Below are 18,480 nucleotides of genomic sequence, written 5' to 3' on the forward strand. Positions count from 1 at the left end.
TGCAAGCATTTTCTTCTACTCTATTATCATTATCGTTGCTGATGTTATTGTTACAATAGCCATTTCAGGAAGCGGTTGAGCTGCTGAGACCGAAAGGCAGAAAAGCGAAATGGAAAACGGAGACATTGGAATTCAAGAGGTGAATATGAGTTGTATAATATCTACATTTACAGATAATTGGGAGCATACAGTATGACTGCTGTGCCTTATGAAATCTTTATGGCAATGTGTGTGGCCACAATATAAGAACAAGCTGCTACAAAAGAAAGTGTTCCCAGGCTGATTTATTGTTCCTTGAGAACATTTGTATAGTTAATGGTCTAATGCAAACTATTCTGCAAAACCAAGCATGAAGGAAGGTTAGGACTAAGGGAACAATTTTAACATTTATGAGCCTTGACGCACTTCACAAACTGAGCGCTAGCTATGAGCCATAATCAGAATTCAGCAGCAACACCCTCCATTTAATACAGCAGAAACGCGACATAGCTAATACAAATTAGTCGAACTGGTACAAGCCAGTATTAGCAATGTCACTGCCACAGTAGTCACAGTTCCAGCTTCACACTTTCATTGACAGGCCACACATGTTAATGCTGTTTCTCCCACCCGCCCCCCCTTTTCTCTTTTTCACATGGCTGTCCTTTAGGATGCTGGAGCAGGTGTGATAAATGCTGCCGTTTAAATCAAAGCACTCCCCTCTCCCCCCTCACCCCCTCTGGGGAGAAGGAGGATGCCTCCATGCAGATTGATATCAGGAGGCCCAGCCATATCCTGCAAGGGCTGACTGATGGTCTGTCTGGATAAAAAATGAACTTTATTCCCAGCATGCAAGCTATGATTCATGTACTGCCCCTCCCCCTCCTTCCTTCCCCAAAACCATTCCACATAGACTTTCTGGAAACAGTATAGTACATCATATAGTGCTGCACTGCCTGTTTACACCCACAAAACACCAATGAATGTGTGTTTGCATGTGATAAAACGAGGGAACTATCAAACTGGTACTACCTTGACATTGACATGCTGAGGTAAATGAAAAATCAAACATCCTTCTAATCTTTCTGAGGGAGGGATCGGGATCATGTCTTTCTGTCGTATTCAGTAACATCAGTCTTACAGCATTTCATGTGGAATATATATTTGCAATCTTTCCCCCGAGTGCTGTTTGGCAGCGATTTTGTTCCAAACAGAGTGACCAACTCGAATGAGTCGGAGATGTGTTTGACCACTGGTTCTGTTTGGTCCTTCTGCCCTTCCATACCATCATGAGTGACAGGCAGGCAGAAGCTCTGGGGTCACATTACTCACAGTTAGCATTCTGTTCTTCCTTTTTCCTGCGCTAAAAACATGGTGAAGCATTGCACTTTCCGCTCCAAAAGTGAGTGGGTAGTGTGGGAGGTGGCGGTGCAAAAAAGAACACAGCCCTGCTTTAGATTCCAATTAATTTGCCATCTGAAAGCAAAACTATATGTGCAGAGAAGGATAATTGCTAATAAATTATGTCCAACATCTCAGTTCAGCCGCCAAAAGACGACAAGCCAAGCCTAATGGCATCACATCTCAAAGGAGTCAAACTGTTTTGACACTGTGTTGCAAAATTTCCATGGTCATTTAGGCCTTTATATTGTCTGTTCGCAAAACAAGTTGTTAGCCTATGTGACCGCTGCAACCAAAACAGCACTTCAATTGAGTCCTCCTCTTTGGGGAGGAGTTGCAGCAAATCATAAAAGCTTTTTTTTTTTTTTTTTTTCCCCCGGTGAGGTGTCAATGTCAATGGAATAGCTTTTCCATAATTGCACCCTATAAAAGTGTCGGATGGCTGACGGTTAAGGCTAATGAGAGAGTGGAACAGGACAGTGAGGTGACATCCAATAATTATCACCTCAAATCTAAGATTCAAAGAGGAGAAAAAGTAGAAAACAGGGAAACGATCAGGTTGATGTATAGTTTTTTTTTCCGTTATCTGTTTGGCAAAGAAGTAATAATGATGAGAAGGTGGGAAAAGGTGGTGTGATGTGATTATAGAAGCAAAGCTTGGCAGCTAAGTGACAGCGGTTGTCTCGAAGTCACTAAATCAAGACATATTTGACCAAGAAAGTTACTGTTACAGTTTCGGTAGTGTTTTGACTGGTCCTTTTGAGCAATTTCACTTCCAATCAGTGCACCAATACTCCTGGGGAACAAAGAATGAATGAAAAGACTAAGGATCACATATACAGGTGCCTTTCTATGGGTACTGAGTGGCATTTTTCATAGCACATAGACATTTTGATACACATCAATGTTCAACAGTCGACACTGTCAATCCCAAGGGGACTGTAAAAGGCCAGAGCATAATCCTTTAGATGAAATTGAAACCCTTTGAGACTGAGGAAATATAACCTCAGCAGTATATGAAACTCACCCCCTGTTTGTCATTGATCAAAAGGTATTAAACCTATAATAGAGATCTGTTAGCGATTGATTAAAGGTCATATGAAGCCTAACAGGGGTTGAATAACAATAAAAAAATCAATAGCAAAAATATTGGTTTTAGGGTAACTTTTCATGAGCACTGTAACAATGATTAAAGAGCTTTCACAGGAGTGCAGTGGTGCGATTAGTTTCAGGTTCGTTCATGAAATGAAGACTGCTGTCATGTGAGTTCTAATTTTATCTAATTGGTATAAAAAAGAATGAAGTCATGGTTGTGATTTTCAGTCTGCTTATTCATATTAAGTCCAGTTGTTTGTGCATACATGTTGTAATTATGCTGTCATTTCAGACCCTGCCACTCCCACCTGTCTGCCTTTACCGCCAGTAGAATCACCTGACCTGTTCCTCCTCCTGACACACCTGCTCACCCATTCTCCATTCCCTCATCAGCTCCCTAGCATATGAACTGATTCGTTTCCATTTGCTCTCTGCCAAATTGTTTGTGCCATGCGCCTTTGCTTTCCCTGGCTCTGTTCTTTGCCTGCCTGCTTTGATTCGATCGTGTTGTTGACCTTGCCTGGGTTTTTTTTTTTTTTTTGCCTCAGCCCAAACCTTTGTACTTTGCCTATTTGGATTTTTGTATCATTTTTTTTCTTATGCAAAGACTGTTTACTTTTAAATCTGCCTGCTGAGTGCTCTTGGGTTCCTTGTGGAAAATCGTGACACTTTCTGGTTTTATTGGGTGATGAAGACCAAGGACAACACAATGTATTCTGGAATCCAAAAAGCTGCCTTAGAAAAAAAATAAACAGTTTTTGTGGCTTTATATTAGAAGTGTGAATATGCTCTGCAACACACTCTAAATGTCACAGCACACAATGTATTCACAATGCTGTGAAGCTTGAAGTGTCGAACTGCGTTAAATTGTTAACATCTAGTCCTGGGCACTGCAGATGGTACTGTAAGATGGCTGCACTGACGAAAGCTCTGAGTCAACTCAGCAAACTTGTGTGGATTTCCTTTTTATTACTGGCTTTTTTTTAGCTCATGCAGTGCTATCCTACATTCAGTATGACTGACAAACACTTTTGGAGATATGATCATCAGCCAGTTTGGACCTTTTGACACTGCAGACGGCGTACTCCCCTTTTGTTTACTTACACGTCAGAGGAGGAAAACAGAGAGAAGGAAGCATGCCAGGGCCCTGTGCAGAAACCGACTGAAAAACAACAAACCTCCTCTGCCCAGTATTCTGCTAGCTAATGTTCAGTTCCTGAACAACAACCGAGATGAGCTACCAAAGGGACACAAGGAACTGCTGTGTTGTGGCGTTCACTGAGACATGGCTGGGGCCCAGTATGCCCGACTATGCCGTCACTCCGCAGGGTTTCTCTGTCTACCAACAAGACAGAACAACAAACTCAGGCAACTCGAGGGGAGGGGGTGTGTGCTCTATAGTTAACTCTTCGAGGGCTGTCATGGATGACTGTCTGGAGCTACACACCATCACCAAGTTAGACCTTTCTACCTCCCCAGAGAGTTCAGCTCAGTGCTCCTCACAGCTGTTTACATCCCCACACAGGCTAATAAATCTTTAGCCCAAGACAAGCTAAAATGGATTAGAGAACTCACACCCATATGCTGCATTCAATATTTTGGGAAAATGAGACTTTAACAGAACCAGTATGAAGAAGGTTCTCCCAAAATACTATCAACATATCACAATTGTTACAACCCATTCAGAGACAACTCTAAACTCCTCCCCCATTCTGCTTTTTGAGGGGCAGATAACAGCTTCATCCTATTGCTGCCTACATATAGGCAGAAACTAAAACAGGAAAACTAGTTTCCAAAGTCATTTGCCAATGGAACAAAGAGGCTGAGGGGGACTGCTTACACAACAACTGACTGGCAGATGTATGAGGATGCAGCCCATGGCAAAATCAGTGAATACACACACTCTGTCATAGACTGCATACGCAAATGCATCTGCAATGTTCCAAAAGCCTCTGTTTACGGACCCTGATACCTATAAAGCAGCCGGATACGACCTCCGGAAGTTCACCAGGGGTGCCAAGGGGGGCCTACAGGGCCATGTTGCCACGCTGACATGAGATTGTTCTTCAAAATGGTCAAACCCCACAAAGCTCAATGGCCAGTTGCAGTCCTGAAAAACCTGTAGTCACCTGTTTAAACGATGACCACCCTGTCACACTGACATCAGTCATCCTCAAGTGCTACAAGTGCCAAATGAAAATCCACATCTGCTCCTCCATGCTGCTCCCATGATGCCATTGCCTTGGCAACATACAATGCGCTTACCCACCTGGACATCATTCCATCAAAACTCGTCTCTAAGCTCCCTGATCTTGGATTGGAGACCTCCGTCTGCAGCTGGATATTCGCCTTCCTGATGGGCAGGCCCCAGGTGCTGAGAATCGGCAGCCACACCTGCTCCTCGCTGATCCTCAACGTGAGTGTACGACAGGGCTGTATGCTCCCTGTTCAGACTGTGTCTGCTAGTCACAGCTCCAATGTCATCATTAAGTTTGCTGACGGCACAACCATCCTGTACCTCATTACGGACAATGACAGGATAGCCTACAGAGATGAGGTGAAAACAACCTCAGGAACATCAACCTCTCTCAACGTCAGTAAAACTAAAGAGATGATCGTGGACTGCAGGAGACAGCAGGGGGACACTGGCTCTATCTCCTGAAGGGACCGGGGAACGAGCACGAGCTTCTGCAGATGCACCATTGAGAGCTTGCTGACAGGCAGGACAGCATCTGACCTGTTGTTCCCATCCAGCATATTTCATTGTACCATTGACCATGTATTAATCTACGTATGACTAATACAACTGAACTGACTGACTGATTGCATTTAGTGTATTTCCATTATCCCTAACATACCCTGGCTGGTCATATTTAGAGATTTTAAAAGAGGAGATGATTGAGGTACTTACCCTAATGAGACCTCTGTTCCTGCAGTGTTCTTTTGTGTGACTTGATTGAATGGGCACAGGGTATAAGTATACCTGCAGAGGGAAAAAGAAAACATAATGCCAACAATGAGAGTGAAAATGAGAGCAGAGTTTAGTCTATGGTTCTTTTACTATACCTCATAATAGTTTTTTTTTCATGTTGGACTGTGCTTTCTTGCTCTTTTGCCCAGGCTTTGATTAAAAACTAAAGCTTAAGCAACATACAGCAGGGCCAAAATTATTGGTTGATTTTAGTTTATCACAGAATTGTTTTTATGAGTGTATTTTTCAACTGGAATAAAGAACCAAAAAAAATATTAGAAATACCAAAGGGTTTTGAGGTAATTTAAAAAATAGATGCATAGTTCACCGACCAGGGAACACTGTCTGGTTCATTACAAAATGTCGAGCTCAGTACATAACTTGGTCTTAATTCTTAGTAACCAAATGTAAGGGATCCTTATCATAAATGTTAAGTTATGTATTTATATTACATATATATGACATAGGCTAGGTGTTATGTGAAATGCGCCACAGAATAAACAGCACCCCTCAGCTCTGCTGAACTCTTCAGCATCTTTGAGCTCATTGTTTTGGTTTTACCGTCTGCACTTTAAAAAATGTAAGTGACTAGCTGGTTAGACTAGTAGATCATTAAGCTGCTAAAGCGGTATTTCAGAGTTGGTGGAAACGATACCAGAGCCCAAAAAGAGAGTGAGTTGTGGACTTAGATTCAAAATGAATGCTAATGTCAATGTGTATCTGCTGGATGTGTAAATACTGTTTGCTATTACATTAGCCCTAACAATTTATAAGGTAATGATATTTCAGTGTTGTTTTTATAGGTTGTTTCTGCTTCCCCAAGTGGCCAACAAAAAATAAATAAAAAAAAATCAGTCAATGTAACTGTCAGTCAGGGTCTACGAAAAAAATAATACTTAAATGCAGACAAGCAAAGTACAGTGAATACAGAAAGTCAAGTACCAAAGCAGTGTTTTACTAAGCAGAATTATTGAACAGTGAGACACCGTCTAGGCTCAGTGGCTACCTACTGGGACGGAAGATTGACAAGGAGCTACCAGTTACCCTGCCACCCACAGCTCCTCCACCAAGGCAAAGAGCAGTATAGAAGCATTAGCAATTAGCAGAGACCATCACAAACGTACTTTCTGGGTTTAGTGCTGGAGTAGAAGCACGATCACTAGCTCCAGTAACAAACTGATCAAAGACCTTGATGGTGAAACCGACAGGGGCAAAAAGACAGCTAAGCTTTTTTCCTTGACATTTGAGCCATTACAGTGACTGTTATAAAGGAGCAGGGGATGTCCAGACAACCACAACGAGAGAGATAGAGAGAGTGCGAAAATGCAGGGTGGAGGGGGAAAAAAAATGACTGTAGTTTAAGTAGATGTGGGTTGGGAAGTGCGGGGGGGATCAAAAGCTGTACGCGAGAAAAGCAAGATGAAAGACAAGAAAATGATGAACATCACAGAAAGGGGGGTAGCAGGAGAGAGGTAAGTGATTGGCTGACAAGATCTTTTGCTCATGCGCTTGTTTGCGAATTGTATTAAATGCCTCTCATCTCAGAGACTTTCATTTATCGGTGCATGTCTAGTGTATGTTTTGATGGGGATGCCTTACCCCCATCCGCAGGATATAAGGGCACAGAAAAAAAACATAACAGAAGCATCTTTTTTGACTGCAGAGTAAGCAGCACAGCTCAGAGTAGAATTAAATGTGTCTCACCATGACTAAGCCTATTGAGAATCCATTGCCCCTCCAAGGAATTTGACACTCTGCAGCAAGGTTCCCACTGGGCTGTTTTCTTCTTTATTTGTACTCTACTACTTTAGTCTCAAACTATATATTTTTTAGATATTCTGCCAGCAGTGTTTGTTCTGCTGGTTGGTTGGGCCACCACTTTGGTCCAGACTAAAATATCTCAGTAACTACTGGATGGATTGCCATGAAATTTAGTGCAGGCATTCATGTCTCCCTCAGGATGAATGAAAATTTTTGTGGTCCCCTGGCCTCTCATCTATCACCATCATCAAACCAACACTGTGCCTGAGTACAGCCTCACAGAGCCGCTAGCATGTGGACTCTTAGTCTTGTTCCACTCTTCAGAATACAAGAGGAGCTAAGAATTGGTTAAAGGTTTCTTCACAGCTGGCTTTGACCTCATCAAGGACACTCAACACCCTCAGTCAGTTTCAACATCGCATTACAAGTTAGCACGACACCCACACCTGAAGTACCTGAGAGAACTTACATAACTGCTGCATGGTGTTTGAAATAGAAACTGAAACTCATCAGTGCTTTGGTCTAAATTTTTAACACATACAATGATTTTTCAACTAGAAGCCTTAAAAGCACAATCAAATACCATATATAACAATGTCATATTAGCCAAATAACCTCCCATACTAAATAAATGAATAATAAAATAAATAAATCAGAATTCTCTCTCGACACTTGCTTCATTGTTCCTTATACAAGCCACTAGATTCATTAAGTTTGTAAAGCAGGTGTTTCAGCAACAACAAACATCCTCATCTGAGCCCAGAAACAGATGGCACCTGATAGACAGAGGGATCCTGAGGAGAGGAAGGGGGGACGGAAAAGGGGTAACGCAGTGAAAAAGCAATCAACTGAGTCCCATAAGGGAGTACCCCTGTATGTCTGCACCTTTCTCCCCCTCTCTATAACCCTCTCTCTTACCCTCAAGGCAAAGCCATTCATCCCTGCCCACTTTTGCTGACACGCCAGCACTGTACACACACACACACACACGCTGAAAAAAAAAAAAAAAGCTAGGCTATTTGTGTGCGGGGGCACTGTGCTCTGACCTTGGATGCTCGCCTCCATGTGGCAGCTTGTGAGAAAACAAAAGCAGGCAAGGCTGCATAGAAAATGTGTTGATGGTAAAAAAAAAAAAGAGAAAAAGTTAGGACAGATTAGAAATGCCAAGCCCAACATGCGGATGGAGGTGCAGGTTGATTAGCTGTCTGTCTCTGAGACAGACACTTCACATTCTGTCGCCTGCATTACATAAATGGGACACTGCAGAAAGGTCAAACTAGTACATTGACACAAACTGTCCCCAGCTATCCTTTGCAAGTGAGCATAGTGTGACACGAAGGAGGAAATATCCTCTGAGATGGACGGGCGATGACAAAGGCTTTGAGGAGAAGAGACTGACAGCCATGGAAAAACAAGGCTAAGAAACAGCCAGGAGAACACTGACAAAGTCAGAGGAAAGGAAACGACTGAAGGATAAAAAGCAATAAAAGTGCGCAAAGGAGAGTGGGAGGGAATCAGAGTGCGCTGGTAGTGACGCTGTACATATGAATCACCAACTGAACAGGCCGCAAATATGACAGACGATGACGTGCGGCGAGGGGGACACTAGGCGGAGGATACAAAGGATAAGAAAGAAAGAGACAAGAAGATAAATCCTGCTGGGTCACTGATTAAACCTTTGACAATAATTAGAAGGCTATGATGAGCAGCAGATCTAAAATGACTACAGTGGTCCTCCCATTCGGGCCCTGAACTGCACGCTGGGTCTCTTTCTGTTCCCCATGTTCAGTCTGTCACTATCTGACAATATGATGCTGACACTAGCCATAATAAGTTGGTACAGCTGTGCCAGTCTTTGGCAGGTGTTCTGAAGCCGGAAGGTACACAGTTAGAGAATAAATATCTTAGATGCAGCCACTTAGCCCCTCAGGCAGTATTTCATACTTTACTGGTTCGTACTGCTGGCTTTGATCACTCATAAAGCTGCTGATTTCTGAAGCTAAACTAGAACTTTAGTACATTTTTTGGAATTTAAGATAATGAAATTAAGCATAATACACAAACACATACCTAATCCCAGTCTTCATGTCAGATATTACACAGACTGGGGACAATTAACTACCCCATTTTTAGCATCTATACCCGGTGTATCTTTTTAAAATACAAACATAATGTTACTATGTAGCTGAAAATAGAAAGGATCTCTAAGTGATCATTAATGTATCTCACGAGCAACTATAACTCCTTCTGTGACACATCAGTAACTAGAGTTCATGAATTATTAATAACACAATATAGCATAGTTAGAATATCTGAAACTTAGACCAGACATCACATCAGAGTCAATTTTTGTGTATAAAATCATGAGTCATGATTCAGTCAAATCTGACCACACAGACATGACAACACCACTGCAAATAAATGTCCTCAAATCTGCTTAGAAATTAGAGAAAAACATTAATTAGAAGTAGAAGCTAATTCAGTACACTTAATTTTCCAAAATGTAAACAAACATGGGCAAAGAAAATCTGGGTTCAAGTTGAAGCCCACAGGTTAACTCACTTAATCCATGGCAACATATTTCCCGTGTGTTGAAAAAGTGTAGTTCTGCTGTGTTATCCAGAGGAGTTGCTAATACTGCATTTCACCTATGGCATATCTGATGTAAACAAATTGGACAATGTAACTCATTTGACTGACAACAGAGAAATAATTATTTGGTTTGTACAGACTATGTTCACAGAACCTCTAGGTGAGCTACTCTAAAACAGGGTGTGTGAGCCACCAGTAGGAAACCCCGGAACTACAGTTCTGACACAGTCACACGACTAGTGTTTGCTAAGGCTACACAGGTTAAAAAAAAAAAAAAAGATAAGGATATTTCTTCCTAAATCCACTGAGATTGAGTCAAGAGAGGAAGAAGGAGAGTGAGAGAGCAATTGAGCCCTTCTCCCACTAGACTGCTCTGTGACAGCGTGGGTGGAGTTCACTGAGGGTGACACTGCAAACTGCAGCAACGTCAACACTAGCTAATTGGTTTATAGGTAACATTGTGTACACTCAGCTGGCATGCCAGAGGTCAAAGGTGGCTCTGCAATATGCAGTGATATGGTTAATTGTTTAGTAGCAGACATTATGGAAAACCAACACCTTAGCTTTATAGCGTAGAGCAACCTTGGGTAACACATTTATCAGCAGAACGGCTCTCAATAAATAGTGTCAACACTGCATAACAGGGGCGCTTTAAATATGTTGTTCTGTATGTTGATACTTTAAGAATTAGTAATTTTCCATCTTTATACAAGAAAGGAAAATCCTGCCCTACATTTGCATTCATGTATTAAGTTCATATTTAGGTTGAAAATACTGCAGGTCAGACAAGGTAATGACTTGTATTATTCTAGTTTAAAAAAGCATAAAGACGTTGCTGAAATACACCATAGAAACAAAGTGTTACACACTCTAAAATAAATAAGCCTCGCATTTCTGCTGAGCTATCAGTAATTGTAAGAGATAATAATTAATTGCTTTAGCACCTTTTTCAAGCAGTGCACAAGGTGTTTACAATTAAATGCTAATAACAGTCACATTTACAGGAAAACAAAGGAACTTTTACCAGCTGCAGCAATATGTGCAAATAACATCTGCTTAATTTGAATGGAAAAATAAATTAACTTCATGTACTGACCATTTGGGGAGGACAATCTGTCTGGCTCTTTTGTCTCTGTTCCTGTGATACAACTAGTAAAAAGTAGCACAGTGGATGTACTGATGAGAGTGACTGTTATTTCTATGATATTTACAACTATTAGTTGTCGTGATCATCGTGTACAATAAGGAAACCAAACAAATCTCCAGTCAAATTACTTGCACGGAAATTTCAGGAGTCATGACATGCAGATGAACTTCAAAAAGTTTTTGCTAAGAAGACTGATTCCACTCACCTCATAGATGACTATGAAGCTACAGCCAGCAGCTTAGCAGCTTAGCTTGGCACAAGGACATGAAGCAGAGGAAATAGTCCTGAACATACCACAGCAGTCGTTTTCACACCTCAGCTTTTTTAAAGTTTAAACAAATGAAACCAAATGCATTAACCAGTGGAGTTTAAGAGGTTTGGAAAGGTGGACTTTGTTATCTTCAGCTAGCTGTTTCTAGTTGTTTCCAGTACATGTGCTAAGCTAAGCTAACCAGGTGTTGGCTGCAGCTTCATATTTAAGAGATATTAAAGTGATATCAATCAAGTGTATTTCCCAAAATGTTGGCAATCACAAAAATTTGCGGGGGCAGGTAATTTTAGGTATTCTTTTCCAATACTAAATCAATCAATCAATAATCATCATTCATTAACAGAATAGCTCATTTACATCAGTAACTAGAGTTCATGAATTATTAATAACACAATATAGCATAGTTAGAATATACAGTTTCTTTTTCTTTTCTTGTTTTTGGCAAAAAGCAAACGGGCTCTGTATTAGATGCAAACTGTGATAACTGTTAAATGGCATAGCTAAAGATACTGGATCACTAAACACGATGCCCACAGATTGAGAACAAGATGTATGTCCAAGCAATGACTGGATGACCGAAATTTTTTTTCTAGTTGTTGTGTACTCTTAGTTCAAAAATCTGCTGCTGATTTTATTCTTTTATTTGTTATATCATCCTATAGATGATGTATTTATTTTAATTGAAGTGGTTAATGTATATTTTAGATGGATCTACTTTAAGTTTAAGTTATTGTTGAGAACATTTTCTAGTCATGAAAGGGTTAGCATGGCCTGTGGTTGTGGGATGGTGGGGTCCAATGTGACATCTTCTCATTGGACCCAAAATCCCTGTTGGTGTCCCTGCCTGTCTGTCCTTTAACCAGCAGATCCAGTTCAGCACTGGTGTAAACAAGTCTACACCTTGCCAAGTGTAGTCTATAGCTGCAACTACCTTATTACAGGTTACAGCTGACCATACTACAATACCAATACCTACTCTGTAAGTGTTTCAATCATATGTCTAGTAAAAGTACATACTGACCAATCAAACAGAAAACAAACACCTATTATGGATTATAGTCATTGTAGTGGAACCTGCATTGCACATTGTGTACCTTCTTTTAACACACTGGACAAGAATGAAATGGGCACCTGGAAAAGGGCATTCCCTGGACTAAACTCAGATAAGTGCTGATGAGGTGAGTTTTTTTTTTCTGTTTGAATCTAACTTACAAAAATGCAGAGCTAGTAATGCCAGAAGATATTTTATTGTGCTTGTTTGTGGCTTTTTCTCTTCTGATTTTGCTGCCGTCTCACTAGTTTACCTTGCAACAATTTTATTTTATTTTACAGAGAATCAATGTGACATCTGAACATTAGGAGAGCATTTATGTGTGTGCTTACAATATGTTTTTGAGCAGAAATATGGATGACTCAGTATTCATACATTTTAAATGCCTTCAATCAAAATGTTGCAGTATAAAGTATAGTCTTTTGTTCAGATAACAGTATAACAAGGTAGGTAGTGTCTTCAATACAGATCTATAAGGCCAGTACTTACAGTATAGACCTCAATTATTGAATAATTGTTTTTTTTCTTTCATTATGTAATAAGATGAAGCCTATTTATATTTTACGAACAACTGCTTCGCCTTAATGCAGAGGACATTGTTCCAGGAGTGTGTCTAATATAAGAGCAACCTACTGTGGGAGATGAAGGTGGGAGGCTCGGCACTTTGATTTATGTCTTTATGGTGAAAAGTTCTGCAGCATTTGGATCTCTCTCCAACTGTGAAGGTATGAAAGTACAGCTGTGATGTCAGCGTTACTTTTAGTGCTCATAAAACTGGAATAAGCAGCGCATCAGGCCTCAAGTGCAATTATGGAATCAAATTTCAGCAGTATAACTAATATTTAAAATACTATTTCAGATGCCATCATATCACTGTGAGGTTGAGTCTGTGCAATTCCTTTCACTTGGCACTCGAGTTGAGGGTTTGGTGGCAGCTCAAAGACCCAGTCACTGTTCATCCTTCTAGAGCCAGTTAAAAAGAAGACATACTCAAAGTAGGCCATTTTTCAGTTTACCTTCATTTTCCACATGGTGAACCACAAATTCAAGTCTGAATAAAATGCTGTACAGTGTTTTTACTATGAGTCTGATTGAAGTTCACTTTCCTGACAGCTCTTCATATTTTGGCCTTCAAATCCTTTATGCAAAGCTGAGAGTCAATGCACAAGGTTGATATATAGGATATTTTTTTCTTTTTTTCTTTTTTTTTTTTTTTACTTATTATGCCTTCTCTGAAGCAACAAGAAGAGGGGAGATGAATGCACAGCAGAGACCTCTTTCCCACACAAATTACCCAGAAAAAAAAATAAGAGAGTGAAAGGGCCTCTCTCCCTGAAAAGATGCCTCCATTTATATGCGAAAAATTGGAAACAAAACAAGCCAAACTTGAAGCCAATTTAGTTTTTAAAGCCATCACTAAGGACAATGAGGCAAATAGCCTCTGGCAGATCATTTAAAGCTGCATTCTCCCTGCCATCTCTCAAGATGTTACATTATTATTGCTGCTATTTTCTGCTCAGAATAGGTGAAGGTTGAGGCATGTGGAGGATATGATAGGAACTAAAGGAAAATAGCTGGTCTGTATGGGTCTTTAAAATCTCTAGAAATACATTGAACTGAACTGTGGAATCATGGCACTTTAAAAATAAACTCCAATGCACATAAATATCTATGTTTGTTCTATGTTTTTTATATTATTATAAACAATACAGTGAAACTAGAGACCATCTTGTGATTGGATCACACCAGCGGCAACACCCATCAACATGTTGATGCTCCAACCCACAAGTACTCATTACATTGTTACATGAATACCCAGTATTCATGGATCAAGTGACGGGTATCACAGCTGATGTGATTTCAATGCAAGATGACCTCTAGTTTTACCTAGTGTCTTAGAGTGGATAGGAATGATTGAAATTGGGATGCAATGATCTGAGGCTCAAAACGTACGTGGACCAGTGACTTCCTACCCCGTACTTTGGGTGTTCATTAGTTTTATGAGTAGCAGCTAAATAACTGTGAGGATGCCATAAGTTTTTTTTTTTAATTTCACTGTGAGGGACCTTAAAGAAAAAAAATCAGTGGGCTTTATTCTTAAAGGGACCTTTCCATAAATCGATGAACAATAATATATAACAAAATGTAAAGGATGCTACGTAGGTGTGGAGCAAGTTGGCTGAAAATAATATTTTACACTTTTCCTCCTCAAAGGTGTAAAAAAATGGCTCATAACACTAAAACGTGTTAGGAAATCTACTTCAGCATAACTTCAGGTGATAATTAGAGTTCCCACATTAAAAGTGAACTAGCCTCATGGTTGTATGGCTCCACCAACCAGTGAAATTACAGTTTACATCCATGCCTGTCCAGGCTCATATGATATTTTAGTGAAGACTATGGAGGCATTAAAAAGGTATGAAGGGATTTCGTCATAGTTAGCATATAAATTCTTCAGTTATGTCCAAAAACGTGTTCGGTCACAGTGGTAAAGCTCTGGATACTCATGTCCCAATACTTTTGGTTATGTAGTGTAAATAAACATTGAGGCTATATCTTGAGATGAGCATGAAGGTTCATTTTTGACCTTGGAAAAAGTGGTTTGACACAATAATCGGAACATAAGGTCCTCCCACAAGCTTTTTCTGGAGTCGTCAACCACATCTTCAGATCATCAGGAGCTGGAGTTTTGTTAGTTGTCATGGAGATAACTGATTCGATATACAGAGGTTACATGCTGGCAATGGAGGATGGATCAAAAGATGTGACTGAAAGGTCTGGAACTAGTACACAGACCTTAAGTTAATAGCATTTTGTCAAATGATGTGGAAATGTTTATATACCAATATTACTTTATGCTCAGACAGATGTAACTACAGTATATTGTTTGAGTTGTCAACAGTACACAAACCAGTGTAGATTAGTCACATACGGCCAATACCCAGTCCCTGTAATAAGATCATTATCAATACCAATGTAAAATCCAGCATCTGGGAACAGAACATAATTAGTAAATGTGTATTCTTTCAGTGGCAAACATGTATTGCAAGTTCTTTTAACAATGGGTAGATTTGACAGAAGACAGTGAATTTGTTGAGCCAGACTGTGGTAAATCGAGGGTTTATAAGGGTTTTGTCAATTCATATATGTGTCCTCCCACCTAGTCTAAAGGTGGTGAGATAACACCATAATGACTACCATTTTTATTCCTAAGTATGACTTTGTAATAGGATGTAAGTGTTTCATTTGAAGATTACCCCCTCTCAAATGCCAGACAGTGGGATGAAGTTATGGGAACCAGTCTTATTTTCTGTCCTCATGTGTTGAACATTTGAACAACATAGCAGACATGTCTCTCTCAGGGTGAGAAGCTAAGATGTGCTTCATCTGGCTTTTAAATATCACTCTCAATTATAGGTGTTTTGCTGCAGTAAATTGATGGGAGTGATCTATTTCAATAATTTGCTCCAATTTGCACCACACAATTGCCACTCCACTAAGAGTCTCAACCCCATTTCAATGCAGAAAATGCTCAGGGTGAGAGGTTGGTAGATCAAAACCATCATAGCAATGATAAAATAACCACAAACTCTGCAAATACCTATTGTAGCATAACAGGGTGCAGAATAACATGTGTTCTACTGTATGTTTCCACTGACTTAAGGTTGTAGGTTACTCATGTCAAACATTGCAGAGGTACATGAATTATGTAAAAAGACTCATTATAATGGATCCTCTAGAAGAAGAAAAAACAATTGTATGTGCTGGATAGTAATTACACTTTCACTGAAGTTTTTACAGTGGCTGAATTAGATCATATTAGTTTTGATTAAATACGATCAATTCTGATGAGCTCCCTAAGAGGTTCAGGTTGTCACAGCAGGAATTGTAAGTGAGACACAGCAGGAAAAGAAATGTAATATAAACATTGCATAACACTGTGATACTAATTTTTAAACACCAAGACACTTTGCTGTCTCTCTTTTGGAGTTTATTGATTTTTACTTTAGGCTTTATTCTCCTCTGGCTCTCTGTTAAACCTATGGATAGTTTTCATTGTCTGTTTTAGGTGAAACCAATTTAAACCAACAAACAGCATTTCTTGGCCCCATACACTGTACAAAGCTAAAGGGAAGAGTTGCGGCTTAGCAACCCCAACTCCCAATAATTATGTTTCTATACAACTAAACTACAACAGCAAATATGTTTTGTAGGAAGTATAATTGTGGTTGGATTATGTTTTTTACGAGCATAAGATACGGGTTAGGGTAAGGGTTAGAGTTGAACATAAATACATTGTCTGTTCACAGACAGTGTATCTGTTTTCTGTCAAAATATCCAATCTTGCAGAATGATATCAACTTCAGCTACAAGGTACTTGCTCTTATCTGCGAACCACTTGTATTCAAGGTAATCCCAAAGGGACTCTGGTAAAGACGTGTTCTTATTTTTAGTTTTAGTTTTTATTTAGTAGTAGGGGTTTCATTATTTCTTTAGTTTTGTCAAACTAATGTTTCTCTGATTCATTCATGTCATTCTCTCATATATTAGATATATCTAATATAACTCTTTTTCTTGCACTGAACAACAAATTTGTTATTTTTTAAAGTTCTCCAAATCAAGGGAAATAGTGGTTATGTTTTGCATGGCTCTCATAAGTGTCAACGTTTAATGACAGCTGGACAGGCACACTACTACCACACATGGTGACAGTAGGATATTTACAAGTCTTAGGGCTCATTGGATATTTGTTTGTCGCAACATGAACCTCACAGGAAGCACTGCCCGCTCGGCCAAGCTGACCCAGGGACTCAAAACACAGACAGGCTTCATTGTTGGTTCATGGTTACCTCCATGCAGAGGAAATTAAGCATGTTTGTAGCCCATGTTTGGTTTGGGGTTTTGTAAGGTTATGTACTCTCTGTCTAAAGTGCAATTTAACTAGAGCTGCTATAGTACTAAAAAGTAGGACAACAATGATAATGAAAATCAACTTGGCTCTAAATCACCTCATTCTGACTTAGACACAGGAAGTCTCGGTCTGCTGCGACAAGCTGTGATAAACAAGATATGAAAAGTTGACCTGGACTGTTTCAGCACAGTCAACCCACAGATACTCTGCTCACTGCCCAGTTCTCTGGCCATGAAGTTGCCATGATAACAAAGACTGATGAGATATTATTATATGACCCCACCAAACACACATACACTCACTTCCAGCCCACTGGTCTACTGGACCAACGGAAAACTCCTGCTACTTCAGATGGCCACCCCTGCTGAGGACTGGGCAGAATCTCCACTAGTTCAGCTGCTTACAGGAAGGGACCAGCATCTTGACAGCCAAAGGCTTTGTTGAATCATAATTGGGTGAGGGAGGCAGTGATTCAACAGGAAGATTAACTGACTGTGCTTTTCAACATGGCTTCAAGGAAACTCAAGTCAAGGGAGCAAGTCTTTTCCTAACTTAATGCAAATACAACTAATTTTACAAATAAATACAGTATGTCACACCAGAGATGCTGCACCAGCTCACCATATGAAATTAAATGGAAACTTGCGAGCGTGCATAACAAACTGTTGGATGTGGAGTGTATCGGGTAGACACTCTACCTACCTACCTCTATGGTTGCATTATAGGAAATGTAGGAGGAAGCATTTTAGAGCTTGACCAACACCAGGAACAGACAGTCTGGATATTTGGCCTTTGCTGCTTCAATTTTGGTAACAGTGATGAAAGTTTTTAAGAAAATAATTTCAAATCATTATTCTTTCTTCCATATGTAAAATATTTATTAATGATTAGCTTTAAAAGGACCTTAAAGGGGAATTTTACTAGACTTTTAACAGAATAAGTCTAATAATATTCTGTCCTCCAATTAAAAGAACAAAACCAACAACTGAGTGATTCCACTAACAAGAATGATCTGTGTAGCCAAAGCCTGATATAGCTTCTTCCTCTGTGCCATAGATTGCAATTGTTGTCATGTTTATTTTGAGTCCTGCTGCCGCAAATATTCGCTAGCACACCAAATCCCTGGCTGAAAACAGTCCCCAACAAATGCTCTATTTACACCTGTTTCAGTAAATAACAGTGTGTGGCTGTTTTAAAATCGTTTTTTAAATGAAAGCATGCATACATGGTCAGCTTTTGAAGATTAATGTCTGCATTTGGAAGCACTGAGCTTGGGGCAGAGAGCTACAAATGGGTCAAA

At 39.9% G+C, this 18,480-nt stretch overlaps 1 protein-coding gene across 1 annotated transcript in view; it reads right to left on the reverse strand.

Moving 5' to 3' along the window:
• The window catches only part of LOC139606757 (glucosidase 2 subunit beta-like), a 124,249-nt gene that overhangs the window by 18,335 nt on the left and 87,434 nt on the right, over nt 1-18,480 (reverse strand). The window contains exon 13 of the mRNA XM_071459079.1: nt 5,387-5,458. Coding sequence (XP_071315180.1) covers nt 5,387-5,458 — 72 coding nt within the window. The remainder of the gene's footprint in view (nt 1-5,386; nt 5,459-18,480) is intronic.

The sequence above is a fragment of the Trachinotus anak genome, unplaced genomic scaffold, assembly GCF_046630095.1.
Source record: "Trachinotus anak isolate AG129_WGS33_773 ecotype Australia unplaced genomic scaffold, CSIRO_AGI_Tana_v1 ptg000023l, whole genome shotgun sequence".
In the NCBI taxonomy this organism is placed as follows: Eukaryota; Metazoa; Chordata; class Actinopteri; order Carangiformes; family Carangidae; genus Trachinotus; species Trachinotus anak.